This window comes from Carassius auratus, chromosome 17 (assembly GCF_003368295.1).
Source record: "Carassius auratus strain Wakin chromosome 17, ASM336829v1, whole genome shotgun sequence".
NCBI lineage: Eukaryota > Metazoa > Chordata > Actinopteri > Cypriniformes > Cyprinidae > Carassius > Carassius auratus.
In genome coordinates, this window is record NC_039259.1 from 8,123,574 (window position 1) to 8,149,905 (window position 26,332).

At 36.1% G+C, this 26,332-nt stretch overlaps 1 protein-coding gene across 1 annotated transcript; it reads left to right on the forward strand.

The window, feature by feature from the left end:
• The first annotated feature begins 914 nt into the window (after positions 1–914).
• Positions 915–7,533, forward strand: pcgf5a (polycomb group ring finger 5a). Its single transcript, XM_026285554.1, has 9 exons — positions 915–1,246; positions 2,748–3,014; positions 3,908–4,004; positions 4,105–4,160; positions 4,313–4,372; positions 4,459–4,604; positions 4,715–4,813; positions 5,047–5,136; positions 6,582–7,533. The coding sequence occupies exons 2-9, from the start codon at positions 2,903–2,905 to the stop codon at positions 6,627–6,629; spliced, it is 708 nt and encodes a 235-aa protein (XP_026141339.1). The 5' UTR covers positions 915–1,246; positions 2,748–2,902; the 3' UTR covers positions 6,630–7,533.
• The last annotated feature ends 18,799 nt before the right edge of the window (positions 7,534–26,332 follow it).

Sequence of the window (26,332 nt, forward strand, 5' to 3'; positions counted from 1 at the left end):
AAGAGTGTGTGCTCTTACCCCCACACAAAGGACTCAACCACACACTTAGGAGTGAAGGGAAGAGTTTGAGGGCCTTTTAGTATTAGTATCCTGTATAATATTGACAATTGCTAGAAAGGTTGCAGCATCTTAAACCGTTTTAGTGTGCATAGGCTGATAACTGAGATGACAGCCTTCTGTCTTAATTTACTGTCTTAAATTATTGTATATCAATACAGCTCAATAAATTCTAATCACAGATTTCACAATAACTCTTGAATGAATGAATGAATGAATGAATGAATGAATTGTCATTTGTCCAACAGTACAAACAAACATTTTTAGTCTCATTATAAAAAAACAACAACAAACAAACAAAAATAAATCCCATAAACACATTTGAATAAAGTGCAAATACTGAATACACAAATCCTTGCTTGGGTAAGCAAGTGAACACCATAAATTCGACCATTCAAGAATTAACTATATAATGAAGGAAGATTTTTTAAAGATTTGATTTCTTAAAATTACAATAAATATAAATATTTAACCAAATTGTAATAAACTATTTTATGTAAATAGTGTTTCATTTATTTATTAAAAATATATAATACATTATATTTGCATACATGTTTATGTCCTCTGCAAATTCTATTAAATTTGATTTAGTCCATTTTTAAAAAGTTTTTTATGCTTCATAATTGTTTTTAACTACTTTTTTCTAGGCATATAATGTTTTTGTAACCTTTTGCACTGGCAGCACGTCAAGGTAATTGTATAGAAATGAACTTAAAATATTATTTAACAAATAATAAATATTACAATCTGTGACAAGCTAACCCAGATTTCCCTTACATTTATTTTCAGACTCACTTGAAAAAAAAACTTCGTGTGTCATCGTTTCCAAGATTATAACATAATTTAATAGATTTTTTCCAATTCCATCTCTCTGTGGCCCGTTGACTTTCAGAGATTCACTTAATCATGTTAAAAATTAAGATGGTGAGAAACTGTTCCACACTGCTCTCTCCCTCCGCTGGTATCAATCCACAGCAGCGCGTAAACAAGCGCGTGAGTCCCCCGCCCCTTCTCTGCGCGAGCTGCTGCCAGTTCCGTGTCGGCCGCGAGTTTACTAGCCACGTACTGCCTGCACGCGCTCAATCCGCCGTCGGGCTGCAACGATCTGACTCTCTCTGGCTTTTGGAAACCCCTTTTTCCAGTCTCCATTAACGGCCCAGCACAAAACGAGGCGAGGCGATTAGTAACGGTGAGTGTATTTCGGATGGCTACGGAACGTGGGAATCTGCGCTACGTTATCGGTTTGGGGGCACCGAATGTGTGTAAAGTTTGGGGAGGGGAGAAATTGTGTCATGTGGTACGGCAGAAGCTGTGTGCCCGTCAGTCCGCTCCGCTGGAGCAGATAGATACATAATTACAGAATGTAAAAACGACGTCGAGAGACGAGCTTAACTTGCCATGTGTTATAATTTCCATGGGGATGACGTCACGCAGACCTTGACGCTCGCGCTGATGAGATAACGGGACTGTGACATACTGCGCGTTTCGTACGCACACTAAAAGCTACATAGGAACAGGTCATTGGTTTATAGTGCGTTTTAAAGAGACGTTCACAGTCAATTCTCCTCAGTTATTACGTAGTAGCCTGTGAGTTGCTGTTCTCCTGTATATGTATTACATAAAAGGCTGAGAGCATCGCAAGGACTACGTCGTCCTGAGAAATGATTGGACGATGACGTTGTTTTTCTGAATTACTGTTACATTGCATGCACATGTGTAAATCAGTTTAAAAAACTTTCTTCCTAAGAGAACCATTTACATATGTTATATATTTTCTCTTTTTTTTTCTTGAAGGTGCGTTTAGAAAGCTTTTAGTTAGAAGTGTTATTCATTTTGTATTTTTTCCCTGCTGGATTTGGATATTGCAGAAATGTTGGACTTTCACAACTGTTTACCATCATAGGCGGGTTGTGACGACTTGCATAGTATCATGCTATTGGGGCATGTTGTCACAAAAAGATCAATGTGTTCAAAGACATACAATAATATCAGAGTAGATCCTGGTATATTTCATACACCTTTCACACAAGTACCTTATGTTTAGCAGCCTTTACTGACTTTACAAACAATTTAGAGTAGTTTATCTATGATTTGCCATTTTTTTCAGTGGTTAAACTGGGAATTAATGAAAGAAATACTTGCTTGAAAAAAGACGAAGAAAAATAGAGACTTCTAATAATCACTATTTGATTTAAATAATGGTAAAACTACCACATTTAGTACTCACCCACTAAAAATATTGTTTGATATCCTACTTTTTGGGAGACTTTGGTCAGTTCTGAAATCATGCACTTGATTTTTTTCTTTGTTGTGTGTGCATTGGATGCAAAAAGAATTAGGGCCTCAATATTTCTGCTGAATCTGGTGGTTATATTGCGGTCGCATGAACTTAACATCAAGCCAATGAAAACTCAAAAGAACTTTTGAAATGACACACCCTTAGCTTTTCCCGTCTCTCCTGACAGGGACTTTCCTAAGAGTTTTCAGACTGAAAGGAGTCCTGAACTCTGATACACTTTGACTAATAAGGCTCAGCTCAAGTCTGATTTGAGTTGGATTGGTTTCCAAACAGTCGGTGTGGCGTGAACAGTTTTGAGTCTTTGCTTGTCATATGGATACATAAAGTAAGTCACTAAATGCAGGTAACAAGTGTTCCTAAAATTAACTTTTATTTGTGATTTTTAAACTAGGGTGACTCTATCAACAATAATGTCTTCAGATCGGAGTTACAGCTGCCTCAAAACCGAGGCGATGACAAAATCACATTGGCAACCCTGTGCTGGTGCACATGAAGAGCTGTGACTCTAGCTTGCGATCTCCTGACCTCTGTGACCTTTGAGTCAAGATGGCGACCCACCGAAAGCACCTGGTCCGAGAATTCAACCGATACATCACCTGCTCAATTTGCCGTGGGTACCTGATAAAGCCCACTGCTGTCACAGAATGCCTGCACACTTGTAAGTCATCCATGTCTCACACATTGTCTTTATGTCCTCTGCACAATTTTTTTTAACTCTTTCTGAGAATAAAAACAAACAGGATATTTTTGAAATCTGTGTTATTAGAAATGTGTCAGAGTAAACTGGCATATTTATAGAATTGTTTTGTTTTCCATGAGAAGTTTACTAAAGACTTTTGTATGATTCAGCTATAGCACCTGCAAAATGTTATGTCATTATTATGTAATGGAAAAATGGCCTGCCCATACTTGCTTATCTGACCTGCCTCATATATTTATAAATGTTCCACACTTAGCATGCTTAACATTTAAATTCTTTGTGTAACCCACCTGAAAGTCTCCTAATGTTTGGTAGATACAGCGGTGAGGGTTTGTTTCAGAGCAGAGGGTCACTAAAAATGACTTATTCACCTTTAAAAATCTTGTAGTGACCTTGAAATAAAATAAGTCTAAACGTAAATTCAAATTTAGCCTATATTAAAAAATAAAAATAATATAAGATTATAAAAAAGAAATTTAAAAAAGTATTACTTTGTGTATAAATAGTACTAAAATGACAAAAATAAAAATGACAAATGTATAAAAAAGATATGTTTTTTTTATTTAATGCTGTAGTTGGTTACTGTAATTTACGGTATTTTCTAGTTTTATTAGTGGCTTTATGAGTATAATTGTGTATTGGTGGCATTTATCTCTTAAATGCTGTCATTTTTATTGGTACACTCATTGTTCTGATTTAAAAAAGTAATCTGATAGTTATGTAGTTGCGTAATATATTGTTTTTAACTATTTTAACTTCAATGACCGTGTGTCATGTATGAGCCATCAAAAAGTATGTGACCTGATCCACTCATTCTCTTCTTCTCATCTTCTTTTTTCACTCTCCTCCAGTTTGTAAGAGTTGTATCGTTCAGCACTTTGAGGAGAGTAATGAGTGTCCGGAATGTGGGATACAAGTCCATGAAACCAACCCTTTAGAGATGCTGAGGTACCCAAACTCACCCACACTCATTTCTCAAATGCACTGATTAAGTACACACACAAGTCCTCCTGTGTTTTATATGGTATCTTGGCCTTTCTTTTTCCAGGCTAGATAAGACCCTGGAGGAGATCATCTTCAAGTTGGTGCCTGGACTAAGAGAGAGTGAGTGTGTATATACACATACATAAACAATTTATCCTCTATAATGCACATCTGAGATGCACTCTGTAGTTTATGTGGTTGTGCTTTGGTTACTAAGGGTTTCTATATCTTTAATCTGCTTCTTTCTTTAAATGATTGTGTTTATTTACTAGAGGAGGAACAACAGGAAAGTGATTTCTGGAGAAAAAATAAGATCAAATCAAATGGAGAAGGTAATGCTTAGCTACTCCTCACACAAAACCCATAACCTCTCACGCACACAAGGTTAAAGACCAGATTTCCTTTGTCTATCTTCTAGATGGCCCTAGGGCTAAGAAAGCTCGCCTGAGTGATGAAGAGGACGATGATGGGAAAGGTGGAGACTATCACAGGAGTGATCCTCAGATCGCTATTTGTCTGGACTGTCTACGAAACAATGGCCAATCAGGAGAAAGCATAGTTAAGGTACATATAGACCGTATAGTTCAAAGTACGTATATGTATTCAAAAGATATGTGTGTGTGTGGTGTGTGTGTGTGTGTTTATAATATGCACTCCTTTTCTCTCTGCAACAGGGTTTAATGAAGAAATTCATCCGTTGCTCCACCCGTGTTACGGTGGGAACCATTAAGAAGTTCCTTTGTGTAAAACTGAAGCTGCCAAGCTCTTATGAGGTAAAATACTGTGTTGTAACAGTCTCAAAGGGCTGTCAACACAGACAAATGCTTCAGATATTTATAAATGAGCTCTTACCCATCAACTGTGAAACTTGACAGTCTAATGTTTCTAGGGTTGTTCACTATATTTGTATGTAACACACAACATGCCATACTCTTTATGTGCCTATTATTTAACTTCATGAAATGTAATTTGCCTGCTGTGTTGAGACTGCACCTGTTTCTTACAGCTCGATGTTTTGTGTAATGGAGAGATCATGGGCAAAGACCACACCCTGGAATTCATCTACCGCACTCGCTGGAGACTTCAGGGTGACAGCGTAAGTGTGTATGTCTGGGGTAAAATTTGCCAATATTGTTGACCATGAATGTCCCTACAAGTATAGTAAAACGTAAAATCATCTACACTGTATGGACCATCCCACCATCCCTAGGAGGATGCTTAATCCTTATTAATAATTTTATGATAACTTTAGGATTTGAGGATGAGAAATATCATTATATCATGTTCAAATCTCAGTATAAAAACAACAGAAGTTGTTACAACATTACAACCATTATTGAAAAACAAAGTGTTTTTGTGTTTGTGTGTGTTTGGAACATAGACCTGTGTCTAAAGGTGAAGGTGAAACTTTTTGAAAATGTACACATTTTGTTAACATTTACAGTCACCTTCAGAATATTGCATCTTGACTGGTATTATTCTGCTGTCTTAATACTGGTCATATATCAAAATTTAATAAAAAACAAAAACAAATCGGCATATAGGTTTGTATTAAAAAAACCTTTCAAAAAGTTTGTATTTTCCCAGATTATATTTAAAACGCAGTATAAAATGGATAATCAGTTTTCTTCTGATCTGATAATCTTATTTTAAATGATTCATTCATGAATGTTAAATGTTAACTTTTTCTAAACTTGTCATTTTTAATCAAAACCCATAAATGATCTTCCCATAAAACAGAATTCTCTCTGATAAAATATGCAGAAGTGTCCAATCATTTAGTCCACTTTCTTACAGTCGACTGTAAGCTTGTATTCAGATTTGCCTTCATTTAATCAACAACCAAGTAATGAACCACAACCCTGCCTTAATTTTTTTTTATCAATAATCCATTTCACTTGAATGTACATCACAATATGGAATAAAAGATCTGATACTTCTGTTCCAATGAATCTTTAACAATTTCCTTTAGTCAATGACAATATCAAAGCGTATTCCTTAATTTTGAAAACATGTTGTTTTTATAATATCACTCTTAATATTTTTACTTTCACACAGTATGAATAGGTTTTTATAAATAATTGCTTATTTTAGGAAGGGGGTCCCTCCCAAGGGAATCACCATAATTAAGTATCATTTGCATCACAAATTTGGCATCACCTCTGGACTAGAACTTTGACAGAAGAAATATTAAAAAGTTAGTTTGACCCTGAATACGTGGGTGTATTTGAAACTGTGTGAGTGTGTGCGCTCATGAGCAGAAGTGTGAACAGCTGTCGCTGAGTTGGTGGTTTGTGGGGGGCAGGAGCAAAAAAAAACAGTTCACACCTACTGACAGATCTATGAGTCATATTTCTCCAGTTACACACACACTAGAGGTTGACACAAAAAAAGGACACATTAATGCCCCTTCGTTTGTGTCCTTTCCTTTTACACCATAATAAAGTAAGATAGAAAACTGACAATATAATGAAAATGATACCCTGCTTAAATCAGAATATTCAAAGCTGAAGTCATTCTTTACTTTCGCTTTTACCCCAGGCTTATCCTATGGTTCTCGAGTACCGTCCAAGGATCGACTTTGGTTAAACAGCACTTACAGCTTTGCGGAAATCTCATGCAGACTGATGTCAAGAGATGAACAAAAAGCAGAAAAACTGAATGATTGTGCCTCCGTTGAAAGACAACAACACAAAGCCCCATGACTGACAGGACTGCTCTCCTCTTCCTGTGCACTGCTTCAGCCTCTACTCCTCCATTCCTCCCTCCTTCATGTTCCTGTTTGACAGTTGTGGCTCCGCCCACTGGCACTGTATCAAGTTTGATGATTATATTCTTCCAAAGCTTTCACTGCATGTTGTCTCTATGACGACGCCTTAGCGTAGAGCGGCCCATTGGGATTATCTGATAGCAATCTAGCACAGACAGTAAGCAAAAACTGCGCCCGGCCAGGTGACAGGAGTGAGGGGAAATGGAGACATTTTTAAGAAGAAGTCTCTCTAGATTTTAGATCATTTTATTAGGTGTTTTTATCTAAGATTTTGCACTAGAGGCAAATCCAAATGTCTCACTGTACTATTGCTTTTCTGTGTTTTTCACTTAGACTCTCTCTCTCTCTCTCTCTTTTCTTTTAGTTACTTTTCTCTCTTGCTCTCACCGCCCACATTGTCCCTCATAAATTCAGCGACTCTTTTTCATGTCATCATTCTCTCTCCCTTTCATTCGCTCACACAAACTCGCTCTCTCTTTCCATCTTCCCTCACACTCTCTCATTTTTCTCCAATGGTGTTTTTGGCTCTGGTCTGAAGTATTGATGGATCTCATTCAGTTGGAATTGAATGAGAGCGCTGTAGATGTCCCAAAATAACAGCACTGAAAGGCACTCTGGGTAAGCGTTTTTCTTTCACATCGAGCTAAGGCCAAATCTTATATTCGTCCAAACCAGATCATTATCTTAATAGAATTGATCTAACATTAACTGACGCCAGATATGCTTAATGCCGTAATTGACTGAGAAATCTCATCTTAAAAAAAACAGTTGAATGGGGAATGACTGACGTGTGCCAGCTGCATCTCTCTAAGAGCAGCTTTGGCTCACAGGCTGTTGGTTGTAAACATTCTGTTTAATCAGAAATATATTTAATTGAGATCAAACAATCAAATTGACATCAACAAATGTTTGAATTTTGGGCCCTCTTTATATTCGGTGGCCTTAACTGTACTTTAAATTTTAATTAATCATTTGATAAAATGCATTTATTTTGTAAGTTTTTACGTTGTACTTATATTTAAACAAATTACCTGCATGTAATTACATCTGTAATTACATTTATAATTACATCATTGAACAACCCTTATACCTTAACCCACCCTTAAGGCCACCTAAAGTGGGACCTGAATTTTAAAAGAAACATCCAGATTGTTAATAATACACGCTTTACAGTGTATTTTGAGTGTCGTGTGGAAAAACAAGTGTGCAAGGGACAACCAATAATACATTTGGTTAACCCTACTTCCACAAAATGTAAGCAAAGTCCAAATCTGGTATTTCTCTATGTGCTTCTCTACTACGCAGCATTTATCAAGTCATGGACATGTTTCTGAGGAGAGTTTGAGATTCAATCATCACATTGTTTTAAATACTGTAGTTAAGAGTGATATTTTGGAGAATTAGCTCAGATAAGGTCATAGGTTAAGTTCGTTTACATGACAATGTTAATCTTTAATGTATGTGTAGTAGCCTATGAAAGGAATATTCCATTTGAACTCATAATTACACAAGAAATAAGTGAACACCAAACTGCAAAAAAGTTGCCAAAACTATTTTATGCACATTCCCAGAATGCTTTTTGAGAATTAAGGGTTCAAAACATGGAGTTTTGCCAATCCAGATTATATTCCATTGAAAATCTTATGTGAAGGTACTTAATGTAGAACATGATTACAGGAATCATTATGTGATTAATCATTATTTGTTTTGGATCATCTCAGGGGATGACAATTGGTGAAATGAGGGTTTGTTGTTCGTTGTTCTCCACTTCAGCTTTGGAATCAAGGAATCATAACAATGGGTTTTAGAAAGTCACTGCAGTGCTCAATACGGTTAATCAAAAGATGCATATAGAATAAAAATGACATTGAATTTCTCGGCAACATCGTTTTCATGGGGTTGTACCCATATGTACCAATAGTGGAAATATAGTTGTCCAAATGCTTCTTATGATAAGCTAAACCTTCATGTTATACCAACATGATCTATTGTACTGAATCTTAAAAATCAACAGCACTCTGTCAGTTCAGTAGAAATCTTGATGTTGTTGTTTAGGACAAAGGCCACTGGCTGCTCTCCAAAATCCAATTTCCTCCCCACTAAGAAAACATGCAAATCAAATATGAAGTGTCTTTGAGCTCTGATAATAAATATAATGTATTTTTGTATGTTGAAGCACTTATGTATATTTGAACCTATAATCAAAAGATTTTATGTCAATGCTTGTCTTTTCCTAATAGATGATGCTGCTTGGGGTAATTTATTCTTTTTTTTATACGTCCCACTGCCTGCTATATGTGTTCCCCATGTAAATGTTCGTACTGTTCATGAAAATCTTTATAATGCTGTTCATGACCTATTGTTATTTAACCCCTTACTAGTAACCCCCCTTTTTTGGCATGGAGACCGAAATTACATACCCAAAATAAAAAGGTTTCTGCTCATGATTCTTTCTCACTAGATACATAACCAACCTTTATTCACAAAGCTGACACTTTAAAGTTTACTGTTCAGGAATCAGAATCACTCAGACTGTTATGATAATAGAGATATATAAGCTCAAACATAAAAACAAAAACAAAAATATTAAAAACATATGTTTTAAATGTATTTAAAAAAATGTTGATGTAGGAAATGAGTTTGAAAACACAGTGTAGCTAAGGCCACAAGTCTTCCAAGACTTCATAAAAAATTTCATAATCGAATCTGTAAAACTGTGAATTTTATGAAATATTTTCTAAGGCCATGTCATGTGTGTTTTTAGAGAAGGCTCATCAGATTGATTTATGGCCCTTGTCATCTCTGTAAGATCTCACATGTAAACTCTCCTGTGCTCTTTGTGTATGTTTCACTGTTGAAAACTGCCCGAATCATGATTGTATTGTTCTCACCAAACGGTTCTTTCACACCTCCGCCAAGTATGACACATTATCCGCATTATTCTTTTATCATTATTCTTTTGTTTTTATTCCACCTTTATTAGCCTTGATTGTGGTTTTTCAGGCTTTACAAAGCAACAAAGCAGCGATCTCACTTCAGTCTCTCTTTGCATTTAGCCCTTATTTATCAAAAGTCTTACTATAAAAATACAACAAAACATTTTCTTACGACCTTACGTGAATTATTGAGACAAAAATGCATTATGAAGAAGAAAAGCACCTGCTATTAGAAGCATTGGTGCTAACGTTAGCATCAAGCTACATCTGACAATTTATGAAATTATTAATACACTTTTACTCAAAACTCACTTTAAACCCCGATCGAGTGTTTATAATAACTTCCTTTAGCGATCAGGGGTGGAATTTGGTCGTTTACTGTTGTAAAAATATGTTATTTGTAGCCTTTTTCATCGCTGCACAAGTTAGCATTTCCGATGTACATTTTCGATTTTTTTTATAAAAACGCCCCAGATCTCAAGAAATTCTCATACCAAGCTTTACTATCGTAATCGCGGGTTTATTATTCGGATATTTTGTGTGTACAGAGGTGTTTCAGTGTTGTTTTGGCCAGATAACTACCAGGAAGTGTGCAGGAAGCATGTGACACGATGGGGCGGTGTCCAGATATTACACTCTCAGATTGACGTTTGAAAGACCCAATCAGAGTCTGAGTCACACACCGCACGAGCTGTGACTACTGCACGCACACACAGATCGCTGGGAGGGGCTGTTTATCATCTGATCGCGTAAATCCGTGGAAAATGAATAGAAATGACGATTCTGTCTGAAGAAATATGAAGTAAACATCAGTAAATATATCCATATATCTCCGCAGATATGCATCTTTGGTCTGTAAATCCTTATTGACGCTGTTCAGTGAGTCTATATGAACACAAATAAACCGCTCTTGACGTGACTGAATATGAGGGAGTTGTTAATTTCTATTCAAAATGTGGCATAATACGGATTTATTATTTTGCACTCCTGACATAAATCACTAAATATCTGTCACTGCAACAATGTTTTATCAAAATATTGGTCAAATATCGAAGCTTGAGTCTTTAAACTTTCCATTGATGCACAGTTTGTCCAGATGAAGTAAGACAGTGATGTTTAATGTGCTGTGAAAGTGAAACAATAATAAACTGGGGCCGTCAGCGATGTTTGCACTCAAAGGGGTTAATTAATGAACATTAAAATATGAAAAATAGTGGTTTTTTTTATCTAATTTCTTTGACTGTAATCCAGAAACATTATTTAGCTGAAAACGTTCTGGAGTAAATTTTACTTGCATGACAGTATTGCCATAGGATCTATTACAAGTCCTAGATTGAAGGATTTAAGAAGTCTTTTTGTTATATGTTCATATTAATATAGGCTTATGGGCTAAAACCTGTTTCAAGTATGTGATGATATTAGTGTGAGTTTAAATCTGACAGTGAAAACAAAGGCAGGAATGTGCCTTCTTTTAGACTGTTTCTATGCACTGCACCCTGCCTCTCTTTCCCTCACTATTTTTCTCCCCCACTCATGCACAAGGAAGTGGAATGTGACATGCATTACTCTTACTCTTTGCATCACTTGTTCAGCTGTCTGTTGGCCATGCTGTTCAACTTACAAAAGAGAAGGTCAAAAATACTTAATGTAGGGCAAAGGCAAAACACACTTAACCACAAATTTGTAAATGCCCAATGGCACTTGCTGTAGTTAAAAACTTCGGTGTTTAAAATATATGATTGAGGATTTTAGAAGAACCATGTCAGCAATAATTTGTTTGGATGTTTAAGGGTACATTGCATGTGTATGCAGATTTTGTCAACTGTGAAAGGAATCAGTTCCCAAAAATACTTTAAATGGGAAATTTATGTAATCAACAATAGTTCAGAATATAAATGTCCAAAACACTCACGTTCATCACTCAAGTGAAAATAAACAAAGAAAGCCTGCCTCTTTCTCTCTCTCTCTTTAGTGTCCTCTTGCATGTCACAACAACTCTATTTTCAGTCAGGATGAGTTGGAGAATTCACAGCTCATTTGTTAAGTAGAGAAAGTGAGACTAAATCCATCCACCCCCTGCTAACACTCCAACATTAAACCATTACTGAATAAAAAAGGAAACACATGCACAAATGCTGGGTGTTTTTCTCTTATTTACAATGAATTAAAGCAGGAATTCAATTTCATCCTCAAGGGAATATTTAGTGTTTAAAGCTTTAGCAAGTCATTGTTTGTTATTAGAAGAAATAAATAGAATTGGAAGACATTGCTGTTTCCAAACAGGTTGACACAGCCCCGACTTGACCTCATAGTCCTGCCCCTAAACTCACACCATTGGCTGATGTTGGCATAGGGCAGCCCAATCTAGAGATAAGGTGTGTCCCATATCGTGTACTTACTTACAAGTCTATAACGTTCTGTAGTATAAATAGTGCAAGAAGTGCGTTCACAGTTCTTTAATTGTGAAGGGGGAGGGGTTATCAGACTCTGATTATGAATGACAAAAATAACCTTATATAATTCATACATTATATGGTTGAGTACATATAAGTGCATAGTGTATAATATGTCATTTGGGGAGCAAATATAGAATATACATTACAATTTTAATGTCAGTACTTGTATCACACAAATCTGCTAGTTCCATATATTGAAAGGGCTTTTTTCCCATATCCATTTCCATTATTTTATGGTCACCATTAGCTTCATCAGTGCAAAAAAAAAAAAAAAAAAAAAAAAAAAAAGGCTGTCTAAATTGAAATGTTTAGAAACAGATTAAGGAGAGGGTGAGAGGAACAAACTGGTGTTTGATCTGTTATCCTCTCCACTCATTGCTGCTTTGTTGCATCATACAGTTGCTGTGTTTTAACCTTTTAGTATCCATAGGTTAATTACATCATTCATGAAAGTCACTTTCATATTCCCTCTTGAATCCTGTCCAATGACTCAGTGACACAACTGTTCTCTTATAGGCCTGTCACTGGCCAGATACTGGAGCTTATGGCTGGGTGTATTCTGGTAGCACTGTGTTCATTTGGATCTTGTTATCATGGATGATCTACTGTAATTAGAACCTCTCTAATCCAGGAGGCTGCTGTCAGTCATCTTCTTTCTCTACTTCTCTAACCTTTTCCTCACATGAAGAGATCTCATGATATTCCATATTTAGACCTAAAGAACAAGCCACATGGCACCAGTAGGATCATATATTGGAGTGACATCACCACAGAGTTTATTCTTTGGAAATGACGTGACAGTGTTGACATCTCCTGATGACATCACCACTGTGCCAAAGGTCAAGACTAGAACATATTTATACAGCAAAGTCATGCATGTGCACATGTGTGTTTATGCTTGTGGGTTAACAATCTAAATGAACTGGTTTACATGTAATTATAATGTTACAAAATATTATGTTTTCAGATAAAGTTTTCTTTTAAACTTGTTCATCAAAGAATCCTGAACAACAAAACATTATGGTTTCCACAAAAATATGAAGCAGTTGTCAGCATTGATAATGACAAGAAATGTTTCTTGAGCACCAAATCAGCATTGATTTCTAAAGGATCATGTGACACTGAGGACCGGAACAATCTATATTCATTAATAAGGTACTATGCTCAAATTATTTTAGTCCAGGCTTAAATGCAACATCCATTATAATAATAGATACCATATAACAGGGAGTCCCTTCTCAAAAAACATTGAAGACACTTTTTATTATAATAATTAACGTCAAAGAGATTAATTCTAATAAATGAATGCCACTTGTCCAGGTCATCTCACTTCACAGTTCTTAAAAACTGAGCCTAACCAGAGCTCATTCCCTGCCAAAACCAGCATCTGAACCCTGTTCATCCTCACAGCACTGCTAACAAACTGTACTTTTTTACTCATAAAAAGGTTTTGGAGTTGTACTGCACAACTTTTAACCATTAAAACCTTTAAAAAATGGTTTTCTGTAGTGTGTTTTGGGACAAGCCACCAATAGAAGGCGAACAATTACCAGTAGAGACCAACAAGCACCATTACAGTTATAACCAGTAAAACCATCACACATTTTGTGATGGTGTCTTTTGGTTTTGTTTTTTTCAGCCGATGGGGTGATATGTGGCGCTCTCTGCTGTTTGAAATAGGACTTATTTAGGGTGACTGTTAGTTATCTTTTTCCCCAGACATGTTGTTATCTTTTTGAATCTAAAGGGGATTTCGAAATCGCCCAAAATGTCTGGGATTCGGCTTTTGCTTTCTACAGTCGCCATTCATTGTGTGTGTGTTTATTAAAGCCCTGCGCTAAAGTTCTCCTAATCTCGCTCCCGCTGAATTTCTGTTTATTAGCTGCTCCCGCCATCATTTTAATAGGCTACTGAATATAATTTCTGCGCGTAAGGGATCGAGCCGCTATCAATATGCAGAGTAGCCTATTTAAATAACTTTGGATGCAACTCTTGTTGGGTGCAGCTTGCAGGGTTGCCAAATTTGCAATTTATCTATTTTTTCTTTTTTGCACGGAATTGGGTTGATTTTAAACTGTTGAGGCGGGTTGATTTTCTCCCTGGTGTTAAGGTTTGAAATATTGTATAAATTACATTTGACCGAAATGCTTGTATTGAAACATTTTGCATTCTACCGATGATACAACTGTGTTAGATGTAAAGTTTTGTGAAGGCTATTTTGGGGGCTAATTTAATCACCCTCAAAACAACTACTACACCCGCAAGTGTGGTCGCCCTATAAACCGCAGGGTCTGTCCCAGATAGACTATGGGTGTAACCCTGGTGTAAAATAGATACTACATAAGATCCCATACGAAAGGAAAATATATTTACCAATATATTTCTTAAAATTTATTGTCATATATTGTAATATATTATTTTCCCTTCCCTGAATACATTTAATAATATATTAATGATACATATATTATATAATATATTGCAAAATATACAAATGATTGCCACTTTCAATATATTGCAATATATTGGAAAAAATAAATATATATAATAATATATGCCTAATATATTACATGATATTTTCCAATATGCTGCAATATATTTTTGTTTGATCAGGGATACTACATACGAGACGATCATATCACTAATCATAGCCCCCTTCGCCTTCTGTTACATCCCATAAGGGGGCGACAAAATCCAGCTTTTACCAGAGTGTTTAATAAACCATGAAAGACTTGACTGGCTCAGTTTTTGTGAGGTTTGATCTATCCATTTTCTTTCTTTTGCTAAACTGTGTGTGTAATGTAGCCTATATATGAAGACTTTAGTTCTAAATAAATTTTGATTAATTTGAGTAAAAATGTGTTTACATAAAGTGGCAAGATGGCAAACTTTCACATAACATCTTTAGGTTATAATAACATAACATTTCAAAAGCCAGATTTAGATTTTCAAAGATTTATTATAAAAACTGACCCCCCCCCCAAAAAAAAAATTTGCAACAAATCCAATAAATCTAAATGGAATTTATTTATCATAGTGAAACTGTTGAAAATACCCAATAAAGTAAGTTGATCCACATATGATAGCCTCTGAACTTGGCCAGTACTTATTCTTATTAATAGCTTACTTTTCTTCCCCACCAGAGGTTCATGAATGTCAATTTGTTTTCTTTTTTTTTTAGGACTGCACAATAAATCGCATGTGATTGTCCTGCATAACTCGTCAGTAAAGCCAGGAAAGGGTAGGTTTATGGTAAGGGTATATATGGACGGGTAGGTTTATGGTAGGGGTAGGTACAGACATTTAAAAATCCCTCAAACCACATGAATAAGATGCTGGTGGTGCAATCTGATAGCATTTTTCACTATCGATTTGTGCTACCTGTCTTTTAATGGGAGGTAGCACAATCTGAGCTAGTTTTGCGTATCCAGACCTTTAGACTGACGGCTGTAGGTCTGGAATCCATGGCAGCTTTCATTGGCCAAAGCCACTCAATGAAGCTTTTTGACCGACATGTCAAAACAACAATCACAATTTGCAACATTCAGTGTCACGTTTCAGGGCGTGGAAATGTCAAGACAATAACAGACTAGTGTGTAAAACTCAAGGACGAATTAAAAAAATTATTTGAACTAAATATTTCACATACTTTTGAAAATCCAGCATTTAGTTGATCCTGATAAGCACCCATTGTCACAATTGTACAAACACAACGGCTTTCTTCTTTCGTAAGGGTTTGGCATCATAACTTCTTCTTAAGCCGAACATTAAAGAATGCGACACCCATGTCTCCTGGAAATCCTGTAGAATTCAACCAATCTGATGACGACTTCGAAGCTACTGAAGTGTTTCCACTTTTGTGTCCCTCGATCAGACGTTTAGCCAACAGTCCATTCCCGTGACATCTGAGGCTGAGACTAAATCTGAGCAGGTAGCACAAATCGTCAGAACACCGGTTCTGTGATAAGAGTAAGTCTCCAAGCGAGGGCTGTGATTGGCTAGGTGGATGTATCGCATTCTGTAGAGAAAGGAGATTGCATTTTGTCACGGTTTTAGAAAGATAGGTAGAAACAGAATAACACGGCGGATATCACATTTTGTGTAAAATTAAAAATGTACTTTTCAATACCGACCAGATACAATACTGATTTTGGCGGGAACTAAACAAAAAAAATTACGTGATTGTGGGTGTGGTCAAGTTGTTCGTGGTCGGCCAATGTAGAAAATAGGAGCGAAATATGCATATCTGTTACCAGTGTGTAGCCATCACAGAAGTGGGATTTGAATTACTAACGACTCGTTTCAGCTGTTCAGAATCAATTATTTATTTTGGTGAGACTTTATTTATCGTGCACTTTCAGCTTTTCAACTTTATAGACCGTTTAGATTCAAATACAACTACGATACATACTGCATGAAAGGCAATACTGGAAATTGCATAACAGGGGCACTTTAAGTTCGTACAAATCTGACTGATCCACTGGAAGCAGCCAAAACCAACAAAACCACTCACATATTAAAGTTCAAACATACCGGACACAGCAGTTATTTGACCTAAATTGGCATCTGTTCTTTTCCACATGTTATATAATCTGCTTGAGTTTGTGCAGGCCTATGTTTGTTTTTGGCATTTTGTTGTCCTGTTTTTGCTGATGTTCCAGAAACTTGTTGTGAACCCCACAAGGGTGCCTTCACCAGAGACCCAGAGGCTGAGGGGGGCCACTACGATGTCCTTTGGCTCTGAATGTGATTTTGAGACGGCCCCATGGCAAATTCTATGCAATAGGACCAGAATCCCTTGCGATGCTCTTGTCCTGCTTCTCTGGTTAACAGTCTTATGAGCAAGTCTGGGTTTGGTGGAGGCCAGGAGAACATTACCTGCCTGACTGCATTGTGCCAAGTGCCAACTGTCCCTCCTTTGGTGGAGGGGGGATAATGATATTTTTGGTTATTTCTCAGGGTCTGGGAAAGGTCCCTTACTTAAAGTGAAGGGAAATTTTAATGCATACCAGGTCATTTTTGGACAATGCTATGTTTCCAAATTCCAAATTTGTGAGAAACAGTTTGGAGAAGGCCATTTTCTATTCCAGCATGACTGTGCCCCTGTGCACAAAGCAAGGCCTATAAAAACATTGCAGGATGAGTTTGGTTTGGAAGAAATAGCTTGCCAGCACAAAAGCACAGCAAAGGTTGTACTTTCCGAGGCAGCTGAAGAAGTTTAACTTGCCAAAGACATTGATGGTCCACTTCTACACTTCCATCTGGAATGCTGCTGCCACTGCCAAGGACAAAGGCCAACTGCAACGTGTCATCTGTTCTGCTGAAAAGGTAATCGTAATGCTTCTCACACTGGACACAAACTTTTTGAAGCACTCCCATCTGGCAAAAGACTGCGGTCCATCAGGACCAGGACCTCACACCACAAAAACAGTTTCTTTCCATCCACAACTGCATTTATCAACAATACCCATGACACATCAGGGTTTCTTCCTCATGCCCATGCACATTATTTTTTACATAAAAAACTTCACACACACACATACACACACACAAACACGTTGTTTTTATGAGTTACATTATCACACACAACCCAGGCTGCTATATTGCATAACTGTTGTTAGGCCTTTAATTAAGATACTTTATCTTCTGCTGTGGGATCTTTAAAGTCAAATGTTTTTTAAACACTTGTTGCCCCTCTGAAAGATTATAAAATATTAATGCTTGTAAAGATATACAATTTAGTGCATCTACCTGAACAGTCCACATTAAATCTGCCCTTTTCCTCTATTGAAAAAAAGTTTCCTGTAACGTGTAACATGATGTTCTATCTATCATCCTAGCCCAAGTTGCATCTAAAACAACTTTCAGTACACTAATGAGAACAGTCCCTCTGATAATAAAGTAAGATGTATTTCTCAGTGACATTATGCTAAGAGTGGAGAGTTGTAGAATAGTCTAGCACACTCTGTCCTGTTTCTAGGTCACCCCAGTAGAGTACCACACTCAGTTACAGTCAACAAGAGTGTTAGTTAATCACACAATGCCTTTTTCAGGTCACATACAGTAGCTTATAATAAAACCTGGTAGCAAATTATTAAAATCAAATTACACAACGTATTTTTTTCTTTTAACAATGTTTAGTTTAAGTAGTCAATTGCTGAGTGGTTTTCAGACTCATGACTAACTAAAGTGTGGCCACATTAGTGGCATTTTGGCAACATTTTGCATGCACAAAATGTCCATGGTCTATTGGCAGTAGTGAAGCAAATTAGCCATGTATTAGGTATAGGTCACACAGAGGTCGCTTTCAGAACTGTTGGTCAATACTTCAAACTGGCATAGCTAACTTGTGAAATCTGTGTGGGGAAGTTTTTAACCTCATATGAATTTTCAGTTTGTATGGAATGACTATGACCATTGAACATTTGACAAACAATTGTAAATGTGACTGCACCTTAATTCATTGTTAAAAGTGTGAAAATATTGCCTCATCCATTACAAAAAAATATGTATAAAAAATGTGATGAATCCTTCACTGAATAAACAAATCTGTCAAAATGTCTAATGAATCAATGTATTTAAACAGCCATTAGGCTGCTCTTACTTGAGTAGTATCAAAAACAAAACAAGAAAAATCTCCATGATTACCTCAGAGTTATAAACATGCATGCTTTTATAGCCTATCATAAGCCTTGCAGTTAGGGTGACTAGATTTCTCATGGTGGAAAATGGGATGGGTGGGAAATATGATCACGATATGAGACAATTTGTTTCATATGATATTCAAATAATTATTTTTGTTATACAAAAAAAGAACAGAAGCAAATCACAAACCGTAAGATAATTATGACAGAGATACAAATGAAATACACTTTGTTTTTAAATGCAAAAACATGTATTTATTTAAATGGGTCATATGATGCGATTATAATTTTTCCTTTCTCCTGGTGCATAAAGAAGAGTTGCAAAGACTAAAGTCTTAAATCCAAAGAGATATTCTTTATAAAATGTAAGACTTGTCCACGCCCCCTGAAAAGGCTTGTTTTAACATGCCCCAACATCTACGTCACTATGTGGGAAATCTGCCACTTCTGACTCACAGTATGTAAGTAAGTCACAAATTCATACATGGTTTTTTGTTTACACAGTGCAATTTGCAATGCAAAGCGTAAAAAGGCAGTATGCCTCGTTTGTAATAGGTTTTATTGTTTTTGTCCTGTCATGCTGGTGTTCTGACCGGGACACACCATAACAGTATATGTTGAGGGGCGTAACATTTCCATCAGACGCTTGAAACATTTGGCCAATAACAATGCACTGGATAGCTGGCCAATCAAAGCACACCTCACTTTTCAGACCGATTAGCTTGGTAAAAATTGACATGTTTCAGAAAGGCTGGGCATAGAGAAGAAACAATAATGTACATTATGTGGAAAATAATATGTTTTTTAACCTTAAACCGCATAAACACATTTCATTAAACCAAATACACAAAATAATGTTCTTTTTAACAACATCATATTAACCCTTTAACATCTTTTGTTGTTTATTTAATATTTATGACACAGACAGGTAACTCGGCTGCTGTTCCTTTAAGACCGAATGCATAGATGTATTACTGCATCCGAAAACTTAGGCAAATGACTTGCTGCCTTGTTGTCTAATCAGGCAATGACTTTGCAGGCAACGTTTTTGCCTGAAGGCACCTCATGAAAAGGATTTCGGACAGGCTTCTGAGGCGGAGTAATGGTTTAATGATGTACAGCAAAATATAGAGAACTTTGGTGATAACTGAGTGGATATTTCATTACTGCTATATTAATTTCTCGCTAGAAGTTACATAAAAAGTGGAAAAGGTTGTTCAGAAACATACATTTAAACACAAACTGACCACCGACCGTAACTTTCAGACGCCATCTTTATTTTTTGGCTTAACTCTCACAGAATGGAACGCACAGGATTGTGGGATATCAAAGGCAGCGAAGGATACATCTATGCTGCCTTCAAAAATCGTCCAGATGAAGGCACCTCAGGAGACAGGAACTGAAGCTAACATTGAATTCGGACGTGCCTTGATGCCTTCCTACCTTGGAATGCGACCTCCGAAAGCAGCATTTTTCAGTTTTCGGATGCAGCCACTGACACACCTGGTTTTCACCCAAGTAAACGAGTTGTGATTGGATTGTAATTTTGTTCTATGACGAGCTTGGTAACCTTTGATTAGGTTGTTCTAATGTGACAGAATGCTCTGATCACCTAGTCATAAAGAAATTTTGATATATAGGACAAAACGTGATATTTTCGTAATAAGTTGGGACACTAAAAATAGAGCTGAAAAACAGGACTGGTCACCCTACATATTGTTATTAAACTGAAAAGAGGCCAAATTAATAGCCTACTGTGACAGGAAAAGATATTGGCAAAAACAAACAAATTAACCCCCCCCCCCCATAATTATAGGCTATCATGTGGGTTAGTATGGCAACTCTTAATGACATTTCATTGACATTTGTTCGTGTGGGTCAGCCCGTGAGTAACAGCTGCTCTTGCAGCTTAAGTCACACGCTCACCTGATAGACAGAGTCTGGCTGTGTGTGTCAATTTATGGAGTAGTTGATAAGTTTTCTATTGATTTCAGGACCATGGCGGCCTGTATTTAACAACTGCTCAGTCAGTTTTGTGCAAGCATACACGTTTTCAGAAATAGGTGTCTGTGAGTCTGTGTGAGTTTGTTGCTCTGTGTGAGACTATTCAAGCAAAGAACCAATTGAGTCTGTAAGTGGTGGATAATGAATTGCTCATGCCTCAGTGGGCATCCATGACCCCATTCTCAATGACCTGCTCTGTCCATATAGCTCTATAAATAATGACACAAATCCATTCTGTCATGCAATTAATTGATTGAAATTGGCAAATTATACAATGTTTTTTTTCATCATAAATGATTGCATGGAACAAGACCTGTGATAAGGATTATTGAGAGGGTGTGTTAAAGTCTCTATACAGTTTCACAGAAATACATTGTGGAATAAGCTTCATCACTCTCAATTTAAAACAAGTCTTTGTGCAAAATAAATGCTAAGAAAGAAGGGAAAGCAAGGAAAGACATGCTAAATGGGGGGGCAGTTTGCAGATTTGGAACTGGTTATGAAGCAAAGCAAAGTCTATGTAAACATAAGACCCTTGTTGGTAAATTTGTATGGGGCAGCTGGTTGTCTATTGGCTAATGGAGTGTATGTGGGTCATTAAACTGAGGGACGAAGCCAAATGTTGTGGAAGCAGATGCTTTGCATTTAACAAACCACCACTGACCTTCCCCCGCTATGCTGCCTCTGTCACATAAACACTCTCTCTCTTGCTTGCTCTATAACATATTTAATGTTTTGTCTTTTGCTCTTTTCGTCACTTGCACACATTGGCAAACACACAAACACAAATGCAAACACACAACAGAACCTTGACACATATGAGGTGGCACTTTTTGTCAATCTTACATAATAGCTGGGTGCGCTGCTAGGTTTGTGGGTCTGTGGCAGAAAGTGAGACCATGAAGGCCTGAGTTTCCATTACAGACACCACATGTGTTATAATTAACCTGGTTGTTGTCAGAGCTGTGGTTTCTTGGACTATGCACATGGTTTGAGCACAAATGAGCTCAAGGGAATTCAGGTTTGAGTCTGATGGGTCATGACCCGATTCTTCTCCATACTGGCCGTTCTACACTCAATTGAATTGAATGATAAATTCCCATTGTGTGTATTTCTTTCTTTCTTTTATAGTTTAACTTGATTATTAAAATAGCTAAAACTGAAATCTAAAACAGTAAAAACTTTATAAAGATTTTAAATATGATTTAATATAAAATAATTGATTTAATATAAAAAACTAATGCAAGTGACAACAATCTAACACTAAATATATATATATATATATATATATATATATATATATATATATATATATATATATATATATATATATATATAATTTATTGTAAGAAAAGCCATGTCTTTACATATAGAAAGTAAAAAAATAAAACAAATAAATAAATAAACTTTATAATAAATAACACTTTCAAAAGTTTCTTATACAACCAATACAGCTTAACACAGATACATAACTAATTCTCAGATTAATCTTATATTTATTTACCAAACTGAAAATCGATCTGCAGATTAGCAGTCTGCAATCATTGAGTAAAAACTTGTAAACAGACATTATGCGTGACATTAGTCTGCTGGGGTCATGTCTGGAAATAAAATAATAAACTGGTGCCTGTGTATTCCTCACACATACACTCAACATGCACATAAGAGCCATTACCATAAGATCACAGCTTCTTCTTTGATCTGCATGTCATTAAGGGGGAGGGGGGGGGGGTTGTTGCTGACAGAAGGATCAGAGATAAAATATGCTCACACTTAGTCTGCTCACACACGGTCTTGCTGATCATTTATTTTTTTAGTGTATGGTATGTAGCATCAAAGTTTTTTCTGCACGTGTGGGATATGTCTAACACTGTACGTAATGTGTATAGTCAAAAACTACAGGGAAATGTAAAAAAAAAAAATTCTGCATTCTGTAGAAAAATAATTGCCTCAAAAAACTCTAAAATTGCTCTCAGTGAATAAGCACTTAGTGAACCATCTTCACAATCTAAATCAAACACTGTACTTAAAGGAACAATTCAATATATATTTTTAAAAATAGGCTCATTTCCCAACTCCCCTAGAGTTGAACAGTTGTGTTTTACCAGTTTTGAATCCATCCAGCTGATTCAGCATAGTTAGATCTGGTGTTAGCACTTTAGCTCTAGCTTAGCATAGATCATCGAATCTGATTAGACCGTCAGTATCTTGCTCAAAAAATACCAAAGAGTTTTGATATTTTTTCTATTTAAAACTTGACCCTTCTGTAGTTAGATCGTGTGCTAAGACAGACGGAAAATGAAAAGCAGCAGGCACAATGATATTATGCAGCGCCTAAAAATAGGCGACCGTTGGAAGTTAGCTGGGGAATATTTTTAGGCACTGCTACATGATGTAAGTACCGAAGAGTCAAGTTTTAAACAGGAAAAATAACAAAACTATTTTTTTTTTTGTCATTTTTGAGCGAGATGCTAATGGTCTTCTCAGATTCAATGATCTATTCTAAACTACAGCCAGACCTGGAGATCGGCTGAATGAATTAGAAAACGTTAAAACTCAACTGTTTAACATCAGGGGAGTTGGAAAATGAGCCTATTTTAAAAAATAGTGAAGTGTCCCTTTAAAGCACCCTGCACAGAGAATGCTATAATAATCAAAATATACAGAGAGAAAACATGAGATTTTATTTAGCAAAAATTCATATTTTAGCTAGTGTCCTAGCTGTGTGCACCTACACCCCATTCCGTTCTTCAGGTAGTCATCCTATTTCCTTTTATGAACATTTTATATATATTCTCAAAAAAAAAAATAATAAAAAAATAATAAAAACGGAAACACAGGTTTGGTATTGAAGTTTTAGGTAAGTTCAGATTTTATGCTTTGCTTCTATGAAAATGAAAGATGAATTAGTCCTTATTTTCCGCTGTGAGAATCTACAAATTAAATCACACAAAGATAACAATAAATATTTAAATAGATGTACGGTAGACAACATGCAATTAAATGCAAGACAGAAGTCCAATCAAATATCACAGGAAGCTTCACACTTTTATTTTACAATACTTAATAAAATTAAAAAAAGACAGCAGGCTTCAGGATGAAACTATCTTTTTTTTTTCTTTTTTCTTTTTGGGGGGTATTTATATATCTTATTTTCACCACCCAAAAATTAAAACGGTCCTAATTTACTAATGTTGTTCCAAACCTGTATCACTTTCTTTCTCCTGAGTTAGTTCTGATAAGTTTGTTTACAATGTAAAACTTGAATTAAAATAACTGGCGATCATACTGTACATAAATCAATCAGTTCAAACAACACTTCTTTTTATTAATTGAGGAAATAAGGTTTCAATAGGCCATCATGAATTATGACGTAGCTGCTTAAGGCCTCAGGCAGAAAAAACTGCATTTGACTGACAACTGAAAACAAGCCTCTGCAAATGTAAACTTGTTAGATATAAAAGTGCTTGAATGTGAGCAAATAAGATTCCTTGTTTTGTCAGACAGTTGGAATTACAAGTTTTAAGATGTAATTAAGTTTTTCGGGCATCATTTGTTATAAAGTTCTATTTATGAAAAATATAATTAGATTATAGGTTAACATTTTCTAATTAGTTTATTCCCTGGCAAAAGTCAGTCTTCACATTCATGCACAACACAAGTCCTTCCAATTCTCTGCACCTCTGTACATGGTGTACCAAAGTCCTCTGCTACTGTGATTACCGGTCGAGCGCTCTGTCAATATCCAGGTCATGTCCAGAGTGGTGTGGAACAATCATTCTCTTTACTTTGACCCCCTGTTTACATGTTTCATTGCTATTATAAGGCTCAGTGTATATTTGTATATTCACATGTGTGAGCATAAATTTCTAGTATCTGTTGAATGACCTCTCATGAGATATAGATATGTGCAGTTCTATGCCAACATTTAAAGGTGATACCAGCTTAAGAGTAAGAAAGAAAAAAAAGAAGCTAAGACATTCATATACTGTATCACTGGCATATTGCTAGTGTGAAATGCCCTGGTACAAAAAAAATACACTTTTACTCTGTTAAAGCCACATATAAACAAGAAATTGTACTTTTAAGAAATGGCATACATTCAAAAAAGAAAAAAAGTGTAAATAAAGATGTTTGGTTTTAATGGAGCTTTACGGTAGCCACCACGTGAATATCACATGACCAGCCAAATACTACTTACTGTACCTTGCCAACCTTCCATTGTAGACATTTGAGCATGTGAAGTAAATGAATTATGAGTTGCTGAAACCATTAAATTTTGTGTTATGCTATTTACAATGCAAGAAGTTCAAGATGACTCATGTATCAGCACAAAAGCAACATTAATAAAAAAAAAAAATTGAATATACAATAAAACATTATGGGGTTCAGTTGTTTAATCCAATACTTGTAACAATATCAAAATTCTCATCAAATATCTTATTTAGGCATTTCCCAGGGAGTGTAGCCACACTGCCAAGACACATCTATGTCACAACACGGCTATTTCTGTCACTATGTGTGCTGGCGACCCTGTAAGCAGTGAAATATTTGGTCATATGACCTGGCAACCAGTGCACTTCTAGTGATCACGGTGTGTAGTCGTGAAGATAGGGTGGAAACAGATATGCCCTTGTCACGTGAGTGACACTGAGAGGATGACCCTAACTGGTCACAACCAGCTTACAAAAAAAGAAAAAATTCAAAAACCATCAAAGTGAGATTTATACATATGTACATACAATCAAAATACAGACTTAACGCTTTGGAATAGAATTATTTCTTAATGTTATATATTCAAATAAATATAATACAGGCCTTCAAAAATATTACACTTGTTAATAAATGATGTACAGTATGTGTATTGTAGGCTATTTAGTATTATCAGTAGAAATAAAAGAGTGGTGTTGAGTTTAATGATGTAATTTAAAGAGCTTTAGTACTTTTAAATAGCATGTGCAAGTCTTGGGCTTATTGCTTCATGACAGTATGCAATCTCTGCTTATCTTCTGCAAGAGTGGAATTGTGTGTGGGCAGGTTTTGTTATGTTTGCTTAGATAAATTACTGAAAATGCCCTCAGAGGAATAGGAAACCCAAAGAACAGCTTGTGGGGGCATTCCCTCAAAAAATAAAATAAAATAAAATAAAAATAAATAAACATTTCTGATCTGATAAATGATTAAATGTAAAAATGTTTTATATAAGAACTATCAGAATTAATATCTGTTTTTAGAGTATTTTGGGGTTAAGGTTTAGACTTGGCTTGACTAGCTATAGGCATGTGTATGTACAAACCTGGGTCAAACCAAACTGTGGTCTGTGGGTTAAATTAAAAACTATATAGAATACCTTAATGGGACTTTGGTTAAATATATCGTCTGTATGCTAAGTTCACTGGGTATATGGCTGTAATGCAGTGAAGGATTGCAGGACCCTGAAGGACTTGAGGGGGTGGAAAGAAACCCATTACCCCCGTGTGTGTGT